Here is a 23106-nt window from a genome sequence, read left to right on the forward strand (position 1 = left end):
ATGAACACAAACTCAAAACCGCATTAAATTCGGCTTTCTTTCATTTTCTCTGAATCAAACTGTGTCACTCAGTGAATATGGGAATTAGTTTTGTTTACGATATGAATCATCTACACAAACATGATTGATACAAGAGGAAGGCCCAGTAAAAAACGACATAAATCATTCTTAAGTAGAAAGAATTCTGAATTAATCATAAATACACCGAAATAACAAAACACACACAATGTTGCTCATAACAAATCCAACCAGGCTGAATGCAGTCCACAGGAAACACACACGCAATCTATCTGCTGCTCCAATGATTGAGCAGTACAACTGTTCGCAAAAGAGTCCCAGCGTCTAAGAGTACACTCGAATTAATCTGAACAAAATAACCTGCACCAACAAATGACCTGAACATATAAAAACGCTACAGCATCTCTCATGACTCTGTGCCCCAAGACCGCCTTAGAGGCACTACAGGGGCAACATTGTTTGTGAGAGGAAAGAACCGTAAACAGAATAAATTACCATCATTATCACTGTGGGAGGCTAATAAAGCCAATATTTGTATTCAGACAGCCAAACAAGAGCTGCCATCATACAGTATTGTCATAGAGCTCATCTTACAGTTAAAAGAGCAGCTTCTCTCCTCACTGACCCCGTTTCCCAGCTCACAAATACATCCTAAAAAAGCATTCATCACGTTAACAAAGTGAAGTGCTTTCTGGCTCAGCACACATTTTGTGAAGCTTATCAACACAAGACAGGCCATTAGGAATGTCTTTTGTCCTAATTCACTCCTGAGAATGGCTTTGAAATAACGTCATTTTCAAGAGCCTCACTTTATCTTCTCTAAAAGTCTTCTACCCCCCTTCTGTTAACTTTGAAAACTGAGTCACCCTCTGCCTCCGAAATAGTGCAGAGACACTGCAGTGCGCTTAGGGATGCACGTCCACGTCTTCTGCTCTCACCTACAACAAGAGAGAACGCTGACCTTTCAGAACAGAACCAGAGAGAATAGATTGAATCAGCGTGGGTTGCCGGCGTTTCACCCAAAAACATGTTGCAATTAGGATCCATTTTTGTCAATATTCAGGGCTGCCTCACAATCCGCCCTCCCGTCTCCGTCCCCATCCTCCTTTGTCCAGCCTCCTCCGCCCTCTCGTTTCACTCAGTTTCTTAGTTTAGCAGTACTCTTCTTCTATGGTCCCAAGATAGGCCCCTCTGACCCCAATAAAGCAGCATTAACCACCACTGCAGTGCTTCCTTGGACCTTATAGCCTCGAACACGGCAACTGTTAACCCAAACTGGTCCTTACTCGACTGATGGAGAAGAGAAGACCCGGCGTGCCGGTGCAGACTCCAGTGAAGCAGTATCTAAGCCTCCAGTAGAAGAGATGCTCAGAGACAAAGGTGATGAGGGACAGCCCCATGGCCGTGGCCAGCATGTAGAAGACACCGGCCATGTTGTCCACATCTAGCTGACTGGACATCACCTCGTTCTTCTCATTGTGGCAGATTCCTGTCAGCCACTGGGCTTCTAGTTCCTCCATTTCACCTGAAAAGCAAAAGAACAGAGCGAGAGGGAGACTCAACTCCTTTACTCTACTATACTGAGATAAATTGATGATCAATGGTGATATCATCAGCAAAGAGAGCTATCATTCGTAGTATTTAAAAAGCAGATGGGATAATTTCTGTTGAGATGTTTAATGTTGCATTCAGAATAGTGTAATAATAATATCTACAGATACGTGATTGTGGCAAATAATGTCTGCTTTTGGCTGACTAGTTTAAAATGATCCGTGTCAACCTATACGGGTTGAATACTGATATATTTCCTACATTTCTTTGTGTTTATTTTTCCGGGGCTGGTGTTCAAAATAGATTTCTATGGGCATCACCAGCCCTGATGGAGCAAAGAGATGCGTTTCAGTGTAATTGAAAGAAAGGTAGACAGCAACAAAGACCTTATCTTTTCTCATCCCTCACTCTGAGTTCCCCCCCCCCCCCCCCTCCCCCGGCTTCCTTGACATTTGGTGCGTGGCTAATCCAATCTGTGTCATTCATGGCAGGATAACTAAGGCTGCTAGCGGGGAAAGACAAATGTCATTGAAGTGTTCAGCTCCGTGTCTTAAGGGCGCAGACTCACTCAGACATCATTAAACCTTTTGGACAATTGAGGAGAATTTATCTCCGGTTAGATTCGCAAATAAACCAATAAATGCTGCCACGGCACACATTTCTTTAGCACGACATTATGATATGCTTGGAATTGGCAGCAAGAGAATGTGAAAATAAATGAGATATTTAGATGTAAACAAGAAAAGCTTTGTGTCTTCTTTTAATCAAGTGCGTTCAAGGGAAACGCTCTGGGGAGCTGTGGCGGGAGGGACATATTGCTGAAATTCAGATTTTGTTCCTTTTTCTGCAGTCAGGCGGCTCAAGCAATAGTCTGGTGACCATTCGTCTGGAACGCAGGAACACAAGTCTCTGCAAGTGTCGTCCACAATTTCAGGGCTTTACGGAATGTTTCAGCTTGAAGCATCTACTGCTGGGGGATGAAAAACATGTCATTGAAGATGTGAGGGTGCATTACATTATTATGAACCACAAACACAGAATCCATTACTGTTCAAGGCATTCGCTTGATGAAGGTTTCTTGAGAATGCTTATCTGCACTTTGAAATAACTCGAGCAACAGTTCCAGACCGTGACTGAATGATATTTCGGTCTGAAAGATTATAATCTTGCTGGATTGTGCTGTATGAAACTAGGATTTAAAAAAAAAATTGTATAAGTACAGTATTCCCATTTTTAGTACATTTTGAAAAAAGTAATAAAAGAAAATGTAAACCCTAAAAGAAAACGTGTGGCTGCAGTTGGCTCAGCCAGAGCTGTGCCAGACCGTGTGTTTCCAGACAGGCTGTCGTGTTTCTGTCCGTCTGTTTGCTCTTCACCTTTCTCCGCTCTTCCCTGAACACATCTTCTTTCTGTCCATGAAAAGCCAAACGCTCTCCACCCACATCGTGTCTCTCTGATCAAGTACCATCTGCCAGGACACAGAGTCATTGTCATCTATCAAGGATCTGCCCTCCTCTCATTCCCAAGCTCTCTCCTCGTCTTCCTCTCGTCCTCTCTCCGGCCATCACACATGTGCACTGTCTTTGTTTTTTCTGTCTCTTTCATCGCTTTCTCCATCCTTCTACGTCCTCTTTATCTTCCTCTGTCGCACACTTTATTTGCGATTATTTGATCTCTTTCCCCCCTTTGCCATCTCTCTCTTCTCACCTTTCTTTTCCTTTTTTCACTTTATCTAATTAGTTTTACAACAGCGCAAACGTTATCAGCGTGTTGCAAAGATAACACAGCCTCGACTGGCTCTGCTGAAAAGCTACGAGTGTAAAAGAGATTGGATGGGATTAATAACAGGGCGGAACAAACGAGGCGGAAACAAAAACCCACTGAACCAGATGTTTTTACCACATTTTCCAGCCGTGGTATATGATGGAGTGCGGCCTGTGTGCTCTGCGGCCCTGATACGATGTGGTTGGAGAGGATTATTGTGACACCAATGTTAATCAACTTCAGTGCAGTTAATGTGAGTGGCTGTGAGCTCCCGCATCAGCAAAATGCTTTCGATGTAAAATGTAAATGAATCCGTCACTGAAAGCTCAAGCTGTCTCACTTTCTCCCTGTTTCGCAGTTGGACATTGTTTATATAAGAACTTCTGAAGCGACTGTAATCAAGGAATGGGGTGATTCAGAGTAATGCTTAAGCACACACACACACACACACACACACACACACACAAATCTGGTGCTGCAGAGAGGAATACATTAGAATAACTTACACACTCTGCCCTCTGTTTAGAGCAGCCTTTTGTGTCCAGAATAACATCAAAGCACGATTTATACTTCACTGCTTTCCCTTTGTGCTGTCAGCAGACAAGGCAGTAGAGATGTGTGTGTGTGTGTGTGTGTGTGTGTGTGTGTCTGTGTGCAGGAATTACAATGCTGGCAAGGAACAATGTAACCTTTTGCCTTGATGGATAGTGCCGTGCACTTTGAATGTGTGTACGAGAACGCCATGCGAGTGTGTTTCTCACCATCTCCGATGATGGCCAGGATGGCCAGATCCACCTGTCGTTTCCAGTACGAGCCTTTCTGCAGCGCAATGCCGTAACCAGTGGTGGCAAAGATGTACCTGAACGCAAGCACATCCAGAACGTACACAAATACACACGCACACAAAAGACACCGATTTTAACCTTTCGAAAAACAACTCTCACCTTCAACCCTCCAGATGCTGTGATTTAGAAATATCTTGAATGTATAATGATGCATATAGATGTTGTGAAGTGGAAAAATGACGGTCACAGAATCAGAAGCACTGCAGCAAATGTGTTTTTCTTTCGGATCCAAAGACAAGCAATCCTGGTGTCTACCATCAAAAGGGTCGGCTTTCATTTTTTCAGGTCTATCTTATCACAATACTGCCACATATGATGTACATTGAAACACCGTCGGCCGCTTTGATCATCCCGCCGCTCCACACTGACCTTGAAGAGGTCTCTTCTTAAAACAATTACAGTGTTCCATTCCTTTAAAAATGGATCTCTTCGCAGTGTGGAGAGGAAGAACAACCAATCATACTAAAATGTCCACATGGGCATGTGAGTGTTGTTTTAAGACAGACTCAAAAAATATACCTGTCCATTAAATAATGTTTTTCTTATTAATACCATGATATACTGTATATATGTGTATATAATCTATTGCACTTTTACGTTTCACTTTTTATATGTGATAGCACAATACTCAATAAATAAGCAATTCCATCATCCATGTAGCTTGTATTTATCTGAGCATTACAACCACAAACAAACCCTTCACACAATGGTTTGGACCAAAGAACGGCGGGATCGGACCATGACGTGACGACAATCCACAGTGAAAGTGTCTCTTTAAAGAATTGAAGCTTTGGTTACCCGCTGCCAATGGTCACCAGCTTACATCCCTCATCTCTGCCGGCCGCATAGTTCAAAACCGCAGCATCGTAGATGAAGGCGTCCAGTTTCCTGCAAAGGATGAGAAAGAAATAACAGAGGACAGAGACAGAAGAAAGACAGAGGGAGGGAAGGGATGAAGATGCACGAGGGCTTCCATTTCTTTTTTTTTTGTTAAGAGAGCGAGTGAGAAGTGCACAGAAAGCAGAAAGCAGACGAGGGCTTATTTTTCAGAACGTGTTGTTTGCGGATGAACTCTAACGTGTTGAATCAGCTCCAATAGGACGCCAATCCAAGCGCAACCGAACACTCAGAGGACACACGTTCAATACGGCACGCTTCACTGGTGATGGGACCCGGGAAGCAAATGGACGACCTGAACAAACCTTTCACCGACACGAATACTGACACTCTCTCTCTTTCTGCCCTTGTCCACATGCAACAACACACACACACACACACACACACACACACACACACACACACACACACACACACACACACACACACACACGAATAAGCAGGTTGCGAAGTGGAACGTACAAACGGAAAGAGCCCAGACTCAGACTGACATTTTCAATGTAACTGATGCCATCACTAACCGCTGCTCTCTCGCACTCTCACACACACACACACACACACACACACACACTCACACACACACACACACACACAGAGCCCTGCTAATAGCGCAGTGACTGGCTGGCATTTACTGAATGTCAGATCCAGCCCTCTAACGGAGGCTCACAGCCGACAGTTCAGCTGTGTAATTAGCTTAACCCAGCACCGGCTCCATCCACACGCAGGCTGTGCGTCCAAACATGGAGGCAACCATTCCTGTGTGTCGTAGCGAGTGTGTGTGTGTGTGTGTGTGGACACTTCGACGACATGAGTGCGATTGTGCACACGTGGCTGAGAATGGATTTGTGTGTGTGTGTGTGTGTGTGTGTGTGATTGTAGATGCGAGCCAGACATACTGTGGCTCTCATGGCTTGGAGACCTTTATTTGGGTGAATAAAATGTAGCAGCACGGAATTCCATGCCACTTTCCATCTCCACACCTTTGAATGTAATCTTTAAAAACGGCTAAATCACCATTAAGTGTGACTCGGAATCTTATTTTACGGGAGAACTCTGCAGCGCGTGGACCCCCAAAGAAAACATTTGAACCGTGTTGCTTTTTTGTCCCCTCTCAGACAACCCGGAACTTCTCTGCCGGTACTCTTTGTATATTGAGATCCTCGCTGTGCCGACACGGCGGTCTCATACAAATGAATGAGGATGCTGTGTTTCTCTTGCAGCTCTCGTGTCAGATTGGGCGCTACAGTCCTGTTGGCATTATGCAATATCTTTGGAACACACATGAATGGATTTATACTAATTTACCCATAAAATATTCAACACTTTTGCTGGTACTGGGAGTGATTTAGGTCCCGGAATGTAATCAATTCCACTCCGTGGTGCATAGTTGTGGTTCTTGTGGCTGGAACAGATTTTGCGTGTAAAGCCTGTCAGCATTGTGTGATCAGAGCTAATCCAGCCATCGAGCCTCTAACAGCTGAACGCTGCTGCTCATCTGCTAATACCACAGAATAGAATTATCAATGAGGGCATCGGAGGCTGCACACACTTATGCACTTATGACTTATGGATGAGAGAGAATGAGCTGAAAGACATTGCATGAAAATCATGAATCACATCCTCATATTTGTCCTTCCAGCTGAGAACTCTGATTGGATCCCACCCCATAGCCATTAACCAATCAGGAATAACTTCTTGTCCTCATCAACCTCTTGTCCTTTACCGGGTTCTTTCCATCATTTTTCCTTGCCATCTCTCCATTACTTAATGTCCCTCCCCCCACCACCCCTCCTTTCCTGTCTCCTTCCTCGGTCTCCCTTCCCCTTCCCTTCTCTACTCTTACCCTCAATTTCCTCTTCTTTCCTGTTCTGCAGCCCCCCCCCCTTTTCATTCCATTCCCACTTTCTTCTTCTCTAGTCTCTTAGCCCTTTCCTCCTGCCCTCCACACTTCCTTCATTTCCTTCAATCAGCCAGTTTGTCCGTGGCCTCCTGCCCCGCCTCTTATTCCCAAGTGATGGTGAGATGAGAGTCACCCCTCTGCCTCTGCTCCTCCCTTTCCTTTACCTCCACTTCTCTGTCCATCCAGCCCCAAATGGTTCCACTGTGTCAATCTGTCCTTGGTGATAAGCCCCCCCCCCCCATCCTTTCTTACGCGGATATATTATGGAAGTATAACGACGTCAAAAATCAAAAGGAGCACAAAACAAATGATCAGCGCTACTCAGTCTGCAAGTCCACCTTTGAGAGAGCACAGGCACAGATTTGTAAGAGTTGAATCAGATTTCAGAGTGCGATCATGCACGGTCTCAATTTTCTGTTTTGGCCGCTTCTGACCACTTTACATCACAAGAGGTCACTTGCCAACCATTTCTGACAAGTAAACTGCAACAGGACACGCCCACATTGAGGATTCAGGTTCATGTTTTTTATTGTTTTTAAGTCTGCACGAAATTCTTTTAAAAGCTTACAATTCCAATTATTGAGGGCTTGTTGATCTGCGCCGTAGATTCTGGCTATCCTTAAATTGGCCGGCTATTTTCTCTGTTAAAATTTAAGATAATACACAAATCGTCTCCCGCTCTTACAAATGTGACCCTCTGCTTTCTCAAAGCTCGACTTGCAGACTAAGTAGCGCTCAAATTAGTTTTGTGCTCTCTCAAATAGTTTTGCCATCAATATACTTCCACAACACAACAGCACCAGTCCCACTGCAGGGACCGGTTCTAAAAATAGCTCCTGCCGCTCCCAATGAGGAAGCCCATTCATCCCCGGTCTCAGAGGAGCTGTCACGCGCACACACACACACACACACACACACACACACAGACATGCACTTACACATTGATCTATCTGTAGATGACACACACACACACACACACGCTTTTTTTGAGGTTGACAGGTAAATGGGTGAAATAGTATTTGATCACGGATCAGTGAAGGAATGCGCTTATTCGCAGTCATGCACACAGTGTTCCCTTACCCCATTTTGAGGGTGACAAGTGCGTCCATGACTCCAGTTTGATGATATTTTACCATGTACTGGTGCATAGAGGGGTAGTTCTTCCTGATGTTCCTCTCTGTGGATCCGTTTGGCACCGTACCGAAGCGGAACGGAGGCGAGTATGCGTACGGGTTCTGAAACTGCGGTGGAGGAAAGACAGCGAGGAAATAATGAGATAGGACAAATAGAGTGAATGAAAGTGACAAAATGTATTCCCAAAGTGTGCGTGAGCTTCTGTGTTTTTAACTCTGTAGATGTGCGGGTGGGTACAAGCACGACAGACGGGTCACCCTTAGAAATAATGGTTCCAAAAGGGTTCTTCCTGAAGGGCTGAGGTTCTACCGAGGTTCTACCTGCTGATATCTGTGCTCCATATCCGTTTCATCCTCCACTACGCTGCAGCCCTGTCTGTTAGTGTCTGTACATCTATGAGCACTGCCTGTAGTTTGTCTCTGTCTGATAAAAGCTATAAGCACATCTGATTCTATTGCGTCTACCTTCACGGAAGTTATTCTATATTTCCCCCGGGAATCCCAATGTTTCATTCTTGAGTTATAGATCGTATCGTACAAAAATAAGCAACTCAAATATAATTGTCTTTTCAATTTACCAACATAATTAACTGAATCGAGGTGTTGCTGGAAAATGAGAAATACAGCAGCATCGTCTCGTTGCCTTTATTGGAACTTTACCACTTAATCTCTCAGATTGTCAGTCCGCCCCGTTGCTATTTTTAATTCTTAATCTGGATTAATCATACTTATATTCCACTGTTGGCATCCTTCCTCTGCTCTTCACAGGTCTTTCTAACGTCCCTTACTATGTAGGTCTGTTTTTGCCCAGATATGTAATCTATTTATTTAATTTGTCTGATTTAGTTGAGACCACTTACAATATTAAGCATAACGTCGGCTTTACTGGCTCTTTAGTTGAGAGGCCACTTTCCTTCCTTTCTCTCTCTCTCTCTCTTTTCACCCTTCCTCTAACTAAATTTCCGTTCCTTTTTTTCATCATTTCTCTCTGTCTCCGTCATCCCCCTCTGTGTGTCTCTCAGGTATAATATCTGTGTACAGGTCAAGGGTTTTGTAGGAGTGTGCTTGTCACTCCAGCAGCTGCATGCCCTCAAGCACTGCTGTAACAATCTGCTGTCGTTGCCAGAAACAGACAAACCCTGTCAATTAGAAGTGTATATCACAAGCACCACTTTAACTGTGAGTGTGTGTGTGTGTGTGTGTGCGCGCGCATGTAGTACTGAAGACTGGTTTCACTACATATTGTCAAAACAGCTCTGTAAAATAATAATCCATAACAATCTCATATATCTACATGTTAGTTCTGCTCAACACAGTCACAAGTCAGTGCACGAGGGATTTGACCAGCACATTGTAAGTATTGGTGTCTGCTCAACATCTGTAAAAAAATAAAAACATCTGTGTGTTTGATTGTGGAATTGTTAATGTGAACTAGTTTCATATCTAAATATGTTTGCAGACTGTCTGCCTGCACACATGTGCGTCTGTTGTGTAATCAGGTCAGGGCGAGGGCGCCTTGGCAGGTCCGCTGTGCATATGTGCGTGTTAGTGGTGATGTCACGCAGTGTGTGTGTCAGCATCACGACAATAGCCCTCAGGAGGAGCTCTCTCCTCACGCAGAGGCGGGTTGGCTCTCAAGGGCAGCTGTTACCTAAAGCGTTGGTCATAGATTTCATGTCATTTAAACGCATCAATCACACTGCAGATAGAAGACGCATTTACCACTTTACAATACAATACTATTAAAATAATGGACAGATTCATTTTTTTAATTTTATTTTTTATGTCTCATCAACCAAAAATTTCGCGGACCCCCTGCAGTACCCGTTAACTGACCATGAGACGCCTGCTTGGGAGACAGTTGCCAACGGCTCACTTTGCTTTCATAACTCCCTCTATCATTAAACAGCTCTTCCTGCGGTCCCTGGCTTAAATGGATGACGCTACAGGCAAAGTAAAACAAAGGTTATCGGACCTGTTATCATTTCAGAGCGCCTAAGGAGGGAGAATGTGCTCTGTGTTCTGTTAGAATCCCAGCTCAACACCCTGTGACCCACAGTGTTCTTCTCTGAATGCTGCATGGAGTGTATCATTTTAGGAGAACCACATATTTAGAGACATTTTGTTTTTATTGTGCATCTCCACATGTGGCACAGAAAACTGTCGTATTTCCACTCGTATGTCATTGATGCAATCTATTGTTGTGGTCCTGAATCCTAGTTTGCAACGCCGACGACCAACATTAAGCTCACTTTGTATGTTACGGGTGATGAGGTGTCTGACGACGGGTGATGAGGAGTCTGTAGCTCAGTTTTTGTGGATCCGGTCGGCCATTAATGGCAAGGTGGTTCCTCAAGCTCTTCGAGTCCACGTGGGGAAGTGTCCGTAAGCAGGACGCTGAAACCCACGTTGCTTCCTGTGCATGTTTACTTTGAAGAAACGTGTCTGTGGAATGTTTGGTTGCCATGGTTGGAGGACGAACCGTGCCAATGGAAGATCTTCTTGGGCTGAGACTTAGGTCACGCTGACAGTATTAGACTTACATTCCAGTGATAACAAACACACCTCCACTGGGATGTTGCTCTGTGCCTGCTGGATGTGTAAGTAGGCCACTGTTTCCTAACATGTTAGCCATAAGACATTTGATAAGTGATGTGTTCCAAGGTTTCTTTGCTTTGTTTGCTTTTTTCTGCCCCCTGGTGGTCAGAAGTCGGTTAAAGCAGTTTTACGTATAATTCACCGACAGGCATGTTGATGGCGGATTTCCGTCATCGTTGTGCTGGTCACATGATGGCTCAGTGTCCAGCCTCGCTCAGCACATCTGTCTGAATGGCCATTTACCCTTTTTATCTGCTCCTTTCTTCCGCTGACCCTCTCTGTCTTCCCATATCTCTCCCGCTTTCTCTCCCCCACCCCCCCCCCCCTCACGCCATTCCTTTCTCCCTTCCTCAGCCGTCAACTTGGCCCATATCTGTCTGCCTGTTGTCTTGTACCATCTTGTGTGTATTGACCTCTCGGCTCTCGCTATTCCTCAGTCACCCTCCTACCAGTTGCAGCACCCCTTATTCCCCCTCCCCTCCCCCCTCTCCTTCTGTATGTTGTCAAAACCCTCTACATCAGTCTCAAATGCCCTCTCATTGGAAGCATCTCTCCCATACATCTGTCTCTCTCTCTCTCTCTCTCTCTCTCTCTCTCCCCCCCCCCTCAGGAACTCTCCACCCTTTTGTGTTGCTTTTCTGTTCTATTTCTCTACATCTGGCTTGACCTTTTACTGCAATCTTTCAGCCTGTCTTCCTCCCCCTGCAGGGCCACCATTTCCTCTTTTATTATCTTCCCTTTGTTATCTATATATTCTTATATTTCATCACAGAGTGGCACAACACAACAATGCCGATATTAATGGAAGAGATTTGGTTTACTCATCTAAATATTTCAAACACCAGTTCTATATGGCATGGAAGATGGTTATTTTTAGTCGGGGAACCACGTTTTGTAAGCAACCAAAAATGTTAAAATATTTCTTAGGATGTGTGTGGAATATTTCACTTCAAATGAAGAATACCAGAGTGTCTCTGGACACTGTGGATACCACCATCCATTGCATTGTGGATCCAAATGTGTAAAGGATTGTTTATTGCTGATGGATTTTAATGGATTATTTGCACTTCTTATACACGATGATTGTAAATGTTACCAGTAAGATTATAATAACACACAGAGGGCAGTTGAATTACTATAAGAAAATCCATTCTTTATACTACACATTACTGATGGCCAATAAATCGTATTTCCATCATCACAGGGATATGAAAATGTGCAATATACACATGGTAGCTCCAATGTTGGCGGCGCGAGCAGTCGCAGCGGCCCCGCGCGGTCCCGGAAAAACAGTGTTTTCGTCTTTTTCGTCTTTTTCGTCTAGTTTGTCTAGTCTGCCGCTGTGTTCGTCATGCCCGACGGACTTATATCGCAAAACACAACAATACAGCCGTGAGTTTCTTCTTGGAAAAAGTACAACTTTCTTCAACTTGGAAGCCAAACTCTCCGTGGATCTTAGCAGCCTGGGACTTCTCTGCTCCCCCCATTGTGTCAACCCCCACCCGGTAAGGAGACCGCGCAAGCGGTGCGAGAGGAAGCAAAAGCGGGGAAAGCGTGGAGGTATCCGGGCTAGGCTAGCGGCTAGCCCACACAAGCCGGCAATTCCAACATTACTCATGGCAAATGTCCGTTCACTGGACAACAAGATGGACAATATACGGCTACTCAGAACCAAGCGTGAGGTGAGGGACTGCTGTGTTTACGTGTTCACGGAAACATGGCTCCACCACAACATCCCGGACTCCGCTATTCAACTGGACAAGCTAACATGCTACCGAGCAGACAGAGACACAGTTAGCGTGGGAAAGTCCCGCGGCGGCGGTGTGTGTGTTTACATCAGTGATGCTTGGTGTCGAGACGCTATTGTTGTTAACCAACACTGTTCCCCGCTGGTGGAGTTTATGGTTTTAAAGTGCCGTCCTTTTTACCTGCCGAGGGAGTTTTCAGCCATTCTACTGGTGGCTGTTTATATACCTCCGAGCCCCAACAACAAGGACAGAGAGGAGGCACTCAGTGAACTTTACAGAGCCATCAGTGAGCAACAGACAGCACACCCAGACGGCATTCTCATCGTTGCTGGAGACTTCAACCATGCTAACCTAAAAACTGTTCTGCCTAAAATATACCAGCATGTTGATTTTCCAACCAGGGAAAACAACAAATTAGACCTAGTCTACACATCGATCAAGGGAGCGTACAAGGCGTCCCCCCTCCCCCACATTGGCCTCTCCGACCACCTCACTGTCTTGCTGGAACCGGCCTACAGAGCAAGGGTAAAGGTTACCAAACCGGTTTCAAAACAGGTACGGGTGTGGCCAGAGGACAGTACTGCTGCACTTCAGGACTGCTTTGGTACTACAGACTGGGACATGTTCAAGCAGGCAGCCACCTACAACCATCACATTAACATTCAAGAATACACAGAGACAGTCACAGGTTACATCACCAAGTGCATTGATGATGTAACTACCACCAGAGCCATCACCATCCGAGCCAACCAGAAGCCATGGCTGACAGGGGAGGTCCGCACACTGCTCAAGGCTCGCGACACCGCCTTCAGAGCTGGTGACCCAGCTGGGCTGGGAGCAGCCAGGGCTGACCTGTGCCGTGGCATCAGGAAAGCTAAACGACTGTACACCAGGAAAATCACAGGACATTTCAAAGACAGCAGGGACTCACGGAGCCTGTGGCAGGGCATTAGGACCATAACGGACTACAAACTACCGCCACAGACCTGTGACAGTCACACCTCCCTGCTTAACAACCTCAATGGCTTCTTTGCACGCTTCGAAGCACAGAACAACACACCTGCGCAGAAAACCACCCCCCCCACCGACGACCAGGCTCTGTGCCTGTCCCCAGCCAGTGTGAGGAGCACACTGCTGAGGATTAATACCCGCAAGGCTGCGGGACCTGACAACATTCCTGGTCGTGTGCTGAGGGACTGCGCAGAGGAGCTCACGGATGTCCTCACCGACATCTTTAACACCTCCCTGAGCCAGGCTGTTGTTCCCACGTGCTTCAAGGAAACCACCATCATTCCTGTGCCGAAGAAGTCATCTCCAGCCTGCTTCAACGACTACCGCCCCGTCGCATTGACTTCTACCATCATGAAGTGTTTCGAAAGGCTGGTCATGAAGCAGATCAAATCCACCCTTCCTCCCTCCCTGGACCCGTTTCAGTTTGCTTACCGAACTAAACGGTCCACAGAGGATGCAATCTCCTCCGCTCTACACCCAGCCCTCACACACCTGGACACTAAGAACTCCTACGTCAGAATGCTGTTCATAGATTTCAGCTCAGCATTCAATACAATCATCCCCCAGCAGCTTGTGTGTAAACTTACAGACCTGGGCCTCAGCCCCTCTCTCTGCAACTGGTTGTTGGACTTCCTCACAGAGAGACCACAAGCTGTTCGGGTCAACAACAACACTTCGAACACACTAACACTGAGTACGGGGGCCCCCCAAGGTTGTGTGCTCAGCCTAGGGCTGGGCGATAAATCGATTTAATCGATTAATTCGAATGTGTGCTTTAAGGCGATGTGTTTTATTGAAAATCGAGAAAATCGCCCCCACCCCTTTTTCCCGTAGTAGAGTGCGCGCGCATTGTTTACAAACTAAAACAATGGCGGCCAGCAGCTTCACTGCTTTCCACACGGTGGAAAGCCATCACGGATGCAGTCGCGATGTATATCGCAAAAGATATGGTGCCCATATACACCGTGGAAAAGCCGGGGTTTATTCACCGTCTCAAAGCTTTGGACCCCAGGTACGTGCTACCAAGCCGTAAACATTTTTCTGACGTTGCCTTGCCTCGGCTGTACAATAGTACACGCCAAAGGATCTCTGCGGAGCTGGAGGGGATGTCATTCTACTCCGCAACAACTGACCTGTGGTCCAGCAGGTTGACCCAGACACCGATCCACTTGACTGGTGGAAGCGTCACCAACTTAACTTTCCAAGGCTAAGTACTTTAGCAAAGAAATACCTCTCTGTGCCAGCTACAAGTGCCCCCTCTGAGAGGCTTTTCAGTGTGTGGGGGGGCATTGTTACATGCCACCGTGCATGCCTGAAGCCAGAGGTAGTAGACAGGCTTGTCTTCCTGGCAAAAAATATTTAGAAAAAACATGCACTACTGTTTAATACTGTTGGTTATGTTGTGAATGCACTTGATTTTGTTTACATGCACTTATTTACTGTGCAAAATATGTTATGTTGATGTTAGATCAGATGTTGCACTTTTGAAAATGTGAATGTTAAAGGGTCATATACATTTTATTTCATGCTGTGTTTGTATCAGTGTATTCAGTTAGAAAAGCTTACTGTAAAAAGTTACATTTGCACAGTTGTTTACAATGGAAGGCTACTATTTAATGCCATTTAATGTTATGTTTAATTTAATTTTATATTTAAATGATTCAGGCAAACAAAAGAGTGACCAAATACTTTTTGTATACTACAGGCACCTTTCTACAATGTTCAGGTTTTGTTTGCACTTTATTTTTATCAACCTACTTGGGAAAATCATCACAAAATAAAAGAAAAAATTGTTTTCAACAGCTTCTGTCATCTGCAAAAAATTTTGGGGGAAAAAAATCGATTTAAATCGTGAATCGGATTTTTTGTAAAAAAATCGGAGATTTTTTTTTTAGGCCATATCGCCCAGCCCTAGCTCAGCCCCCTTCTCTTCACCCTGCTGACCCATGACTGTAAACCCAACTACAGCTCCAACCACATCGTGAAGTTCGCTGACGACACTACCGTGGTAGGTCTCATCAGCCACAACGATGAGACTAACTACAGGAAGGAAGTGAACCAGCTGGTCCGTTGGTGCCAAAATAACAATCTCTTCCTCAATGTGGGGAAAACAAAGGAGATTGTTGTTGACTTCAGGAGAACCCACTCCCAACCCCCCCTCCCTCTGACCATCAATGGTGCTGCTGTGGAGCAGGTGAGCAGCACCAAATTCCTGGGTGTGACAATCACAGATGACCTCACCTGGAACAGCAACACCACTGCACTGGCAAAGAAGGCCCAGCAACGCCTGTACTTCATCAGGAAGCTCAAGCGAGCAGGAGCCCCCCCCCCCCATCATGCTCTCATTCTACCGAGGCGCCACTGAGAGCATCCTCAGCAGCTGCATCACGCTGTGGTTCGGAAGCTGCACCGCCTCCAACCGCAAGAGCCTGCAGCGCATTGTGAACTCTGCCCAGAGGATCATCGGAGTCTCACTCCCTACACTACAGGACATTTACAACACCCGCCTCACCCGCAAAGCACTCGGCATTGCGGGTGACCCCACCCACCCCTCCAACAGCCTCTTCAGCCTCCTGCCTTCAGGGAGAAGGTTCCGCAGTCTCCGTTCGAGCTCTACCCGGCTGAGGAACAGCTTCTTCCACCAGGCGGTCAGGATGCTGAACTCTCTCCCTCCCTCTCTCCTCTCGCTCCCCCTCTCTCCCCCCCTGCCATCTCTCCCCTGACCTCTCTACCCTCCCCCTCACCCACCTTTCCCCACTGCCTCAAATGGAACATACCAGGACATCTACTCCCCCTCACACCCCTTCCCTCATCCAGCACCAGTCACTTTCTATTTATTTATTTTAATTTTTTATTCTCTGCTGCTACGAACAAATACCCCCCTCACACACCCTTCCCTCATCCAGCACCAGTCACTTTTTATTCTCTGCTGCTACTTGTTAATCCTTTATCTAGGCCCTTATGTTCTTAACTTTATTCTATTTTTTTCTATTATATGTTATATGTTCATGTCTATATTACACTGTGGGACTGCGAGAAACGGCATTTCGAATTTTCTGTATGCATAACACATGTGGAAACTTTGACAATAAAGTGAACTTTGAACTTGAACTTGAACTTGATGGTAAAAGCCTGAGAGGCTCCGGCGGAGACAGTGAAGTGAAGCAGGTCAGTTAAAGATCTCGAGTTAAAGACAACTCCGCTCGTCACTGTAAGTAAGTGCAATGAAACCTGCGCATGCATAAAGCCAATCATTTGTCAATAAACCTGTTGAACAAGCAGAGAGATGATTGATCTCACTCTGCAGTCGCTCGTCTACCGCTGCTGTTTAACACAAGTGTGTTCGCCCATCAAAACATATGCAACATAACAGTTACATCACTGCAAAACGTTTCAGTTTGAGGAGTGCATGAAGGTGGAATACATTTGAAACAAAACTGCATGTTAAGGAGCAAAAGTTTGTCTTATGATCATTTCTTTCCCTGTCTTGGTTTTTTATAAAGATGCATATAACGTTCCAATCAACACACTACGTCTCCCATTTGCCGTCCGTTACCTTGTTGTCAGAAAGCCCGGTGACTTGGTCGACAAACTCCTCCTGGATCATGAAGGCAGCCAGGTTGGCAGTGTAGGAGGCCAGGAAGATGACAGCGAAGAAGGCCCACACAGACACGATGAACTTACTGGTGGTTCCTTTCGGGTTCTGCACTGGCACAGAGTTGTTGAAGACCAGACCCCACAGCAGCCACACGGCCTTGCCCATGGTGAAGGAAGGGCCATGGGGGTCTGAAGGAGAGGAGCGAGGCAGTTTGTTTAGAGGAAGAGGAGGACGTACACGTTGTACAGATGAGAACACATCCTCATGTCTGATGTGTTCACATTCACACTGACCTCTTCCTTGTGCCAGGTTTCTGTTAAAGCCAAGAGGACTGATGTACTCAAACATGAAGACAGCCATTGCAGTCACCAGTAGGAGCATCACAAACATCATCACCCACACTGATGCACTGAACGGCTCTGAGAGAGAGAGAGAGAGAGAGAGAGAGAGAGAGAGAGAGAGAGAGAGAGAGACGGGGAAAGAAAGAAGAAGACAGATATCAACACATGTTGGATTACATTTTAAAATCTTTAACATCACTTTCTGATTCGAGCTCACTCATTATCTATCTCTCCATGTAGACACAGACATTGAGGAAAGAACTGCATGGCTAACAAGCTGAGTCCTGCATGCCCCCCCCAACACACACTTGCACACACACACACACACACACACACACACACCTCCTGTTTGACAGTGTGAGGAGGCGCACGAAGCCCTGGTGTCAGCACTCCTGTCCTCCGTCTGAGCTCACAGCACCACAGAGATTAAACCATGCTCGCTCTCATGTATGAGAGAGCACTGCTGGCACAGCGCCACGCATGTGTGCGCTGGCAAGCGTCCATTTTGGGGTATTCCGACTAATTGCCATTTCCACTGCAGTAACTGTCTGCTGCACACACGTCAGCGTGTGTACCTTAGCGTGTGCGTGTGCCTTTGTGTGTGCAGGAACTTGGACGTCGATGCAGAAGCTCTACGCATCAAATGAATGTGACTGAGCAGCCGCAACGGGGATATCCACGGTCACTCAAGTTAAAATCCTGCGCTGAACTCCCTCTCAGGTAAGTGGGAGTCATTGTGGGAGAAAGCAGGAGTTGAGCTAAATCCCTGTGATGAAAGAGCAAGTATTGACAGCTGCGTAACAGAGCTGAATTATGTTGTCAGCTCTGTATCTCAGGGAACACACACACACACACACACACACACTCACTCAATACAAACACCATCCTACACTCACACGAACCGAAAGAGCAAACAAGACGGATCAAACTCTCCCTCTCTCCTGAGTCCAACAACAAAGCAAGCGTTATACGGTGACAGTTACCGAGGAAGGCTGACGGGGAGACTGTTCCGTTGCTACGGGAGACCATGACACTGATCCCGGTTTCCACGAATGGGACGGAGAAATCGATGACCTCAGAACGCTCCTCATTGATCGTCAGAGATCCGACGGCCATGACGGCTTTCTTATAGACCACCTTTGGAGGGCGGAGGAGAGGGCGGGACGCAGGGTTAGAGGGGGGGGGGATGGATGGATGAGGAGGGTGAGTGATGAGGGATGAAGGAAGAGAGACAGAGATGTGGAATGAGATGGATGTTAAGGAGGAGGACAAAGATATGGAGAGAAAGAGTGTCAGGTACGATTGTAAGTTTTGAGGAAAGGAAGACAAAGAGGAAGAAAAGGTGGAAACAGAAGATGCAGAGTGGGTGAAATGGGAAAAATAGGAGATGGAGGAAGAAAGAGAAGAACAAGGAATGTTTAATCATTGTGGCATTCACTGGTTTCTACAGCAGCAGCTAAGATGTGTTTACTTTCTTAAGTCTCATAGCAGAAAAAGTTTTTCTTTTTTTTTTCATCCTGTGAAAGTTTTGCAAAGTCAACAACGAAAGGTTTTTTCGGGAAATACTGCAAGAAACAGGACTGTCCTGTCAGAGAGATATCGCTAATGTTCCTCTCAGCCGCGGCTTGCATTTCTGATGTACAACAAACTACAAGTGAACACTGATCAATGACTTCATACATCATTCATGACATGCTCCTACATGCAGCCCGCTGGTTCTCATCGTGCAACTTTAAGACCAGCGATGAATACATTACGAGTCAGCAGCATCAAGAATGCACACACAGATAACGTGCACGTCTACCGCCTCAATACACTGATATTAAATTGGCACAGATTATTTCCATCTGAATTACATCTGATTCTATTATTGGGTCTGGTCTTACACACATTTGGGTGTCATTTGATTGGGTGTACAACACACACACACACACACACACACACACACACACAGAAAAAGGTTTCCCTTACCTCTCCCACCATCCCATTCCAGACATTGTTGATTTTCTTGCCATGCTTGCCATTGGTTACCAGGTACAGGTCAAAGGTGAACTTTACATACACGGCAATCTTTTTCAGAATATCGATGCAGAAGCCTTTGCAGCACTTCTTGATGTATGTCCCACCAGCCTCAGTCGTGTTGCTGAAGAAGCACAAACGCAAAGAAATGCACACATCGTTAGCCATTGGTTTTGAACAGCAAGCTGCTTCACCCAATTATCAACTGCAGTTCAGCATCTGTGACAGAAAACAGCAGAACCGGGAGATAGAAGATTATATCAGCATGTTCATCCAGGTGGATGGTTTTCTTTTTCAAATTCAAGTGTTATTTCCAGCTCTATGAATCGTGAATGACAGAAAACAAAAGAAGGATGGCTCTTCTTCCCATTGCCTTGTTAAATGTATATGAACGCACGATGAACAAACATCGGCCTGGGACTTTGCAACCTTTAAGTTCAGGTCGTTCCATTCAGGAAGGACATCAGACGACTTGAAAAATATGCCCCCCCCCCTCCTTCTACCGCTCCGTCTCTCTGGAGGAGGAGGTTTATGACGGCACTGCATCTGCAAGCCTTGTACCATCTGTGTATATGAATTAGAGAGCAAAAGAGTTCAGGCACCGTTCACGCACACACACACACACACACACACACACACACACACACACACACACACACAGGAGTGCACGTCAACTCTTTTTTACAGCCACCTGGGACTCTCATTTCACTTTTGGATGTGTGCTAATGAGGAGAAGATAACCTCGTCCTTTAGTTTAGCAACAACCTGGACACAAACTTGATGGAAAAATAAACACATCCGTCCGTGACTCTGCAGTTTCCGTCAGAGCTGAAACTCTGTCACTTTGCAGGAAGTCTGTAGGAAAAGCATCAGCAGACTCCTGTGTTACCCTCACTTGGAATCCTTCCCGGTCTTCCGACTGGGAGGGATCCACTGGTTATGGTCGAACAGTTTCACACAAGAGAGAAAATGTTCATTTGAAAGAAGCCAGGCGCTGATCTGTCAGCAGTTGTGAATTACTTTCTGTGAAATGCTCCGCAATCTCCGAGGCTGATTTTCTACAGCTAGATATTATCTACAGCAGCTGTTTGAGCTAAAATGAAATTAAGAAGCTAATTTACATCTAAGCCCCTTCAAACATACCATGTGTTAACAGAATCTGGCGAGTTCACTGCCAGAGACGCTATGTTGGTTTTGATTCCTTATCAAGCTGAAGCGAAGACTTTTGAAAGAACGTTGACCCTCCTTCTGTGACGCGAGATCTATTCGTCCCATTAAAGGTGGCCCATGGCTTTCCATTCACCGCACAGAAGCAGTGGTGACAGCGATGGAACTCGTCCAGTAAGACAGAGTAGAACGGGTGAATGGACAAAGAGACTTGCAGAGAAGAGATGGAGGATCCAGTAACTTCAACGAGTCCGAATTAAATCCCAGGTTTTCTACACGGAAAAAGGAGAACTTCCCGACTTTGTAAGTAGTCATGTCACTGTAATGTAACGATGTGGATGAAGTGGGGGGGGGGGGGGGGGGTACTCATGCGGGGAATGGGATCTGTGATAATAATAATAATAGAAACAAGGACAACGGAGTTAAGTTCGTGGCCGGTTCGGCTGGTGGGGGCAGTGACAGAGCGAGCATGTAGGCCAGAACTGTAATAGCTGCATCCATGAACACAGCGTCCCCATTTAAACAGGCCGTACAGTGAGAGCACGTGATGTCACGGAGGCTGTTTGTGAAGTTGCCCTGATATAGAAACGCTACAGGCCCCGAGGGGGCTCCAGGGAGGGCGGTTCGGGTATGTGTTCAGTGCGAGTATGGCTTGTTCTTAGGACAAGCCTGGATGAGTGAATTTGTGGCTCTGCATGCATGGATAGACCTCCATCCCCCGATCAGACCCCGCCACGACTTCTCTCACTCTGCCTCCCTCCTTCCCTCCATCCAACGCCTCTTTCTCACACCGCCGATGCTTGAGAGGGAATTGCGCTTGAATAGTAGTTATAGTCAGTAACTCTGTATGCATGCATGTATGCAGTGGTGAGACTGACACAAAGTGTCACGTACACACGCCAATGTTACTGTAAGTACGTGTGTGTGTGTGTGTGTTCCAGTAGAGAGAAATAATATTAAATGATCTACAAACCGATTACATGCTTTGATTCAGCAGCATTCAAGCCACTCAGTGACACACACACACACACACACGCCCTAAGCCACTCTCAGTGTGTGCGTAGACTTCAGGAGCATACTACAGCAAAGGGGCCGGCAGTATTTGGGCATTAGAAAGAAAATTGGTCAGGAAAGAAGTAAATCGCTGACTTCAGCAGTCGCCTCCATTTTCAGGGTGGAGGAAAGAAGCTGCTGCATAGATCGCACGCTGCACCTCCTCCCGTGCTCGTGAGAGAAGCAAAGAGAGGGAGAGCGACGCAGAGCAACACAGCAACTGTGCCGGAGGAAATGGAACATGGATGATGTCATCTTTGCCACCTTCTGATTACCAAATATGTATGAAAGGGAACTTTAGTTTCTGTCGCGCTCGGTCACATTTTTCACACAAACAAAGTTGCCAGCCAGTCAGTGAGTTTGCAGCCACTGAATATTAATATTCATGAAACAGTAATTGACTTCTTTCTTCACATTGCATTTACGTGAATATTTCCTTGTTGGGCATTTGAAATGGACAGCTGTTGAATGTGTGTAGCTCTGGTTAAGCTTAATGATTAAAGAGAACGATACATAGGTTATCGTTTCAAAAGTGATGAATCATCATCATTGTGGCTGTTTTCACTCTTGAATACTGTATATTCCCTTTGTGCCCGTGACCAGGTCAGCGAGGACTCTCAAAGAAACAATCAAACCATTGGAGCTGCAAAGCTCGAGCAATTTGCTCGACAGTGCGAGCGAGATGGATGGCGGCAGACTCACTCTTTGATATGCTTCCTGCAGGGCACGGAGTTCCTCATGCAGGTACCAGTGAGCCTCTCGACGTCCTCCACAATGACGAAGGGTTTCTCCTCTAACGTGACGATGGACAGGTGGTTGTCGTCCATCTCGGCATCGCCCATGGAGTTGAATCGCGGCCACACTGGGTACTTCAGTGTCAGGCTGCGGTTGTCCAGCTTCCCCATCTGGGCGGAAGGAGAGGTGGATAACACAGACGAGATGACGAAGGAGTTAAGCTCAACACGATTGTTAAGACACTTCATTAAAAACTAGATCAGCTGAACTTACATTTTAGGGATTTTACAGAAGTTGTGGATCTCATCCAATACTTAATAATTAGTGAGCCGATTGGGAATCGGCACTTGTTGGGTTTAGACCCATGACCTCACATTGAAAAGACTCGGCATCAATTCTAATGGTCACGAGCAGAGAAATGCAGTGTGTTACCTTTCTTTACCTGGTAGTTTCCTAACTGCTGTAATCTGTTGCCCAATAACTCAAAGCAGACAGGAAGTGGAGAGGATTACAAACGTAGACACACGTTAACATTTCCTTTTAATGTTACATATGTTGCTTTTTTTGTTTTTTTTGGCACAAAAACATTCAAATCACCACACATGTTCACAGAGCATAATACATGTGACTACCGGTACGACAGTGGGTACAACGTAGCAGAGTGAAAGCACGGTGTGTAGGGATGCACAGGGGATGTACAGTATGGCTATGAATGCAAATGTATATGA

At 45.9% G+C, this 23106-nt stretch overlaps 1 protein-coding gene across 1 annotated transcript in view; it reads right to left on the reverse strand.

Moving 5' to 3' along the window:
* Positions 1 to 923: 923 nt before the first annotated feature.
* grin2aa (glutamate receptor, ionotropic, N-methyl D-aspartate 2A, a) overlaps positions 924 to 23106 on the reverse strand; it is a gene marked incomplete at its 3' end in the record, with an annotated part of 99367 nt that continues 77184 nt past the window's right edge. The window contains exons 5-14 of the mRNA XM_079281580.1: positions 22346 to 22548; positions 19376 to 19547; positions 18388 to 18541; positions 17357 to 17482; positions 17022 to 17251; positions 8056 to 8216; positions 4977 to 5066; positions 4095 to 4192; positions 1305 to 1543; positions 924 to 956 (exon numbers count right to left, since the gene is read on the reverse strand). Of these exons, the coding sequence (XP_079137706.1) occupies positions 924 to 956; positions 1305 to 1543; positions 4095 to 4192; positions 4977 to 5066; positions 8056 to 8216; positions 17022 to 17251; positions 17357 to 17482; positions 18388 to 18541; positions 19376 to 19547; positions 22346 to 22548 (1506 nt within the window). The remainder of the gene's footprint in view (positions 957 to 1304; positions 1544 to 4094; positions 4193 to 4976; positions 5067 to 8055; positions 8217 to 17021; positions 17252 to 17356; positions 17483 to 18387; positions 18542 to 19375; positions 19548 to 22345; positions 22549 to 23106) is intronic.

Source organism: Melanostigma gelatinosum (assembly GCF_949748355.1).
Source record: "Melanostigma gelatinosum genome assembly, chromosome: 13".
Lineage (NCBI taxonomy): Eukaryota > Metazoa > Chordata > Actinopteri > Perciformes > Zoarcidae > Melanostigma > Melanostigma gelatinosum.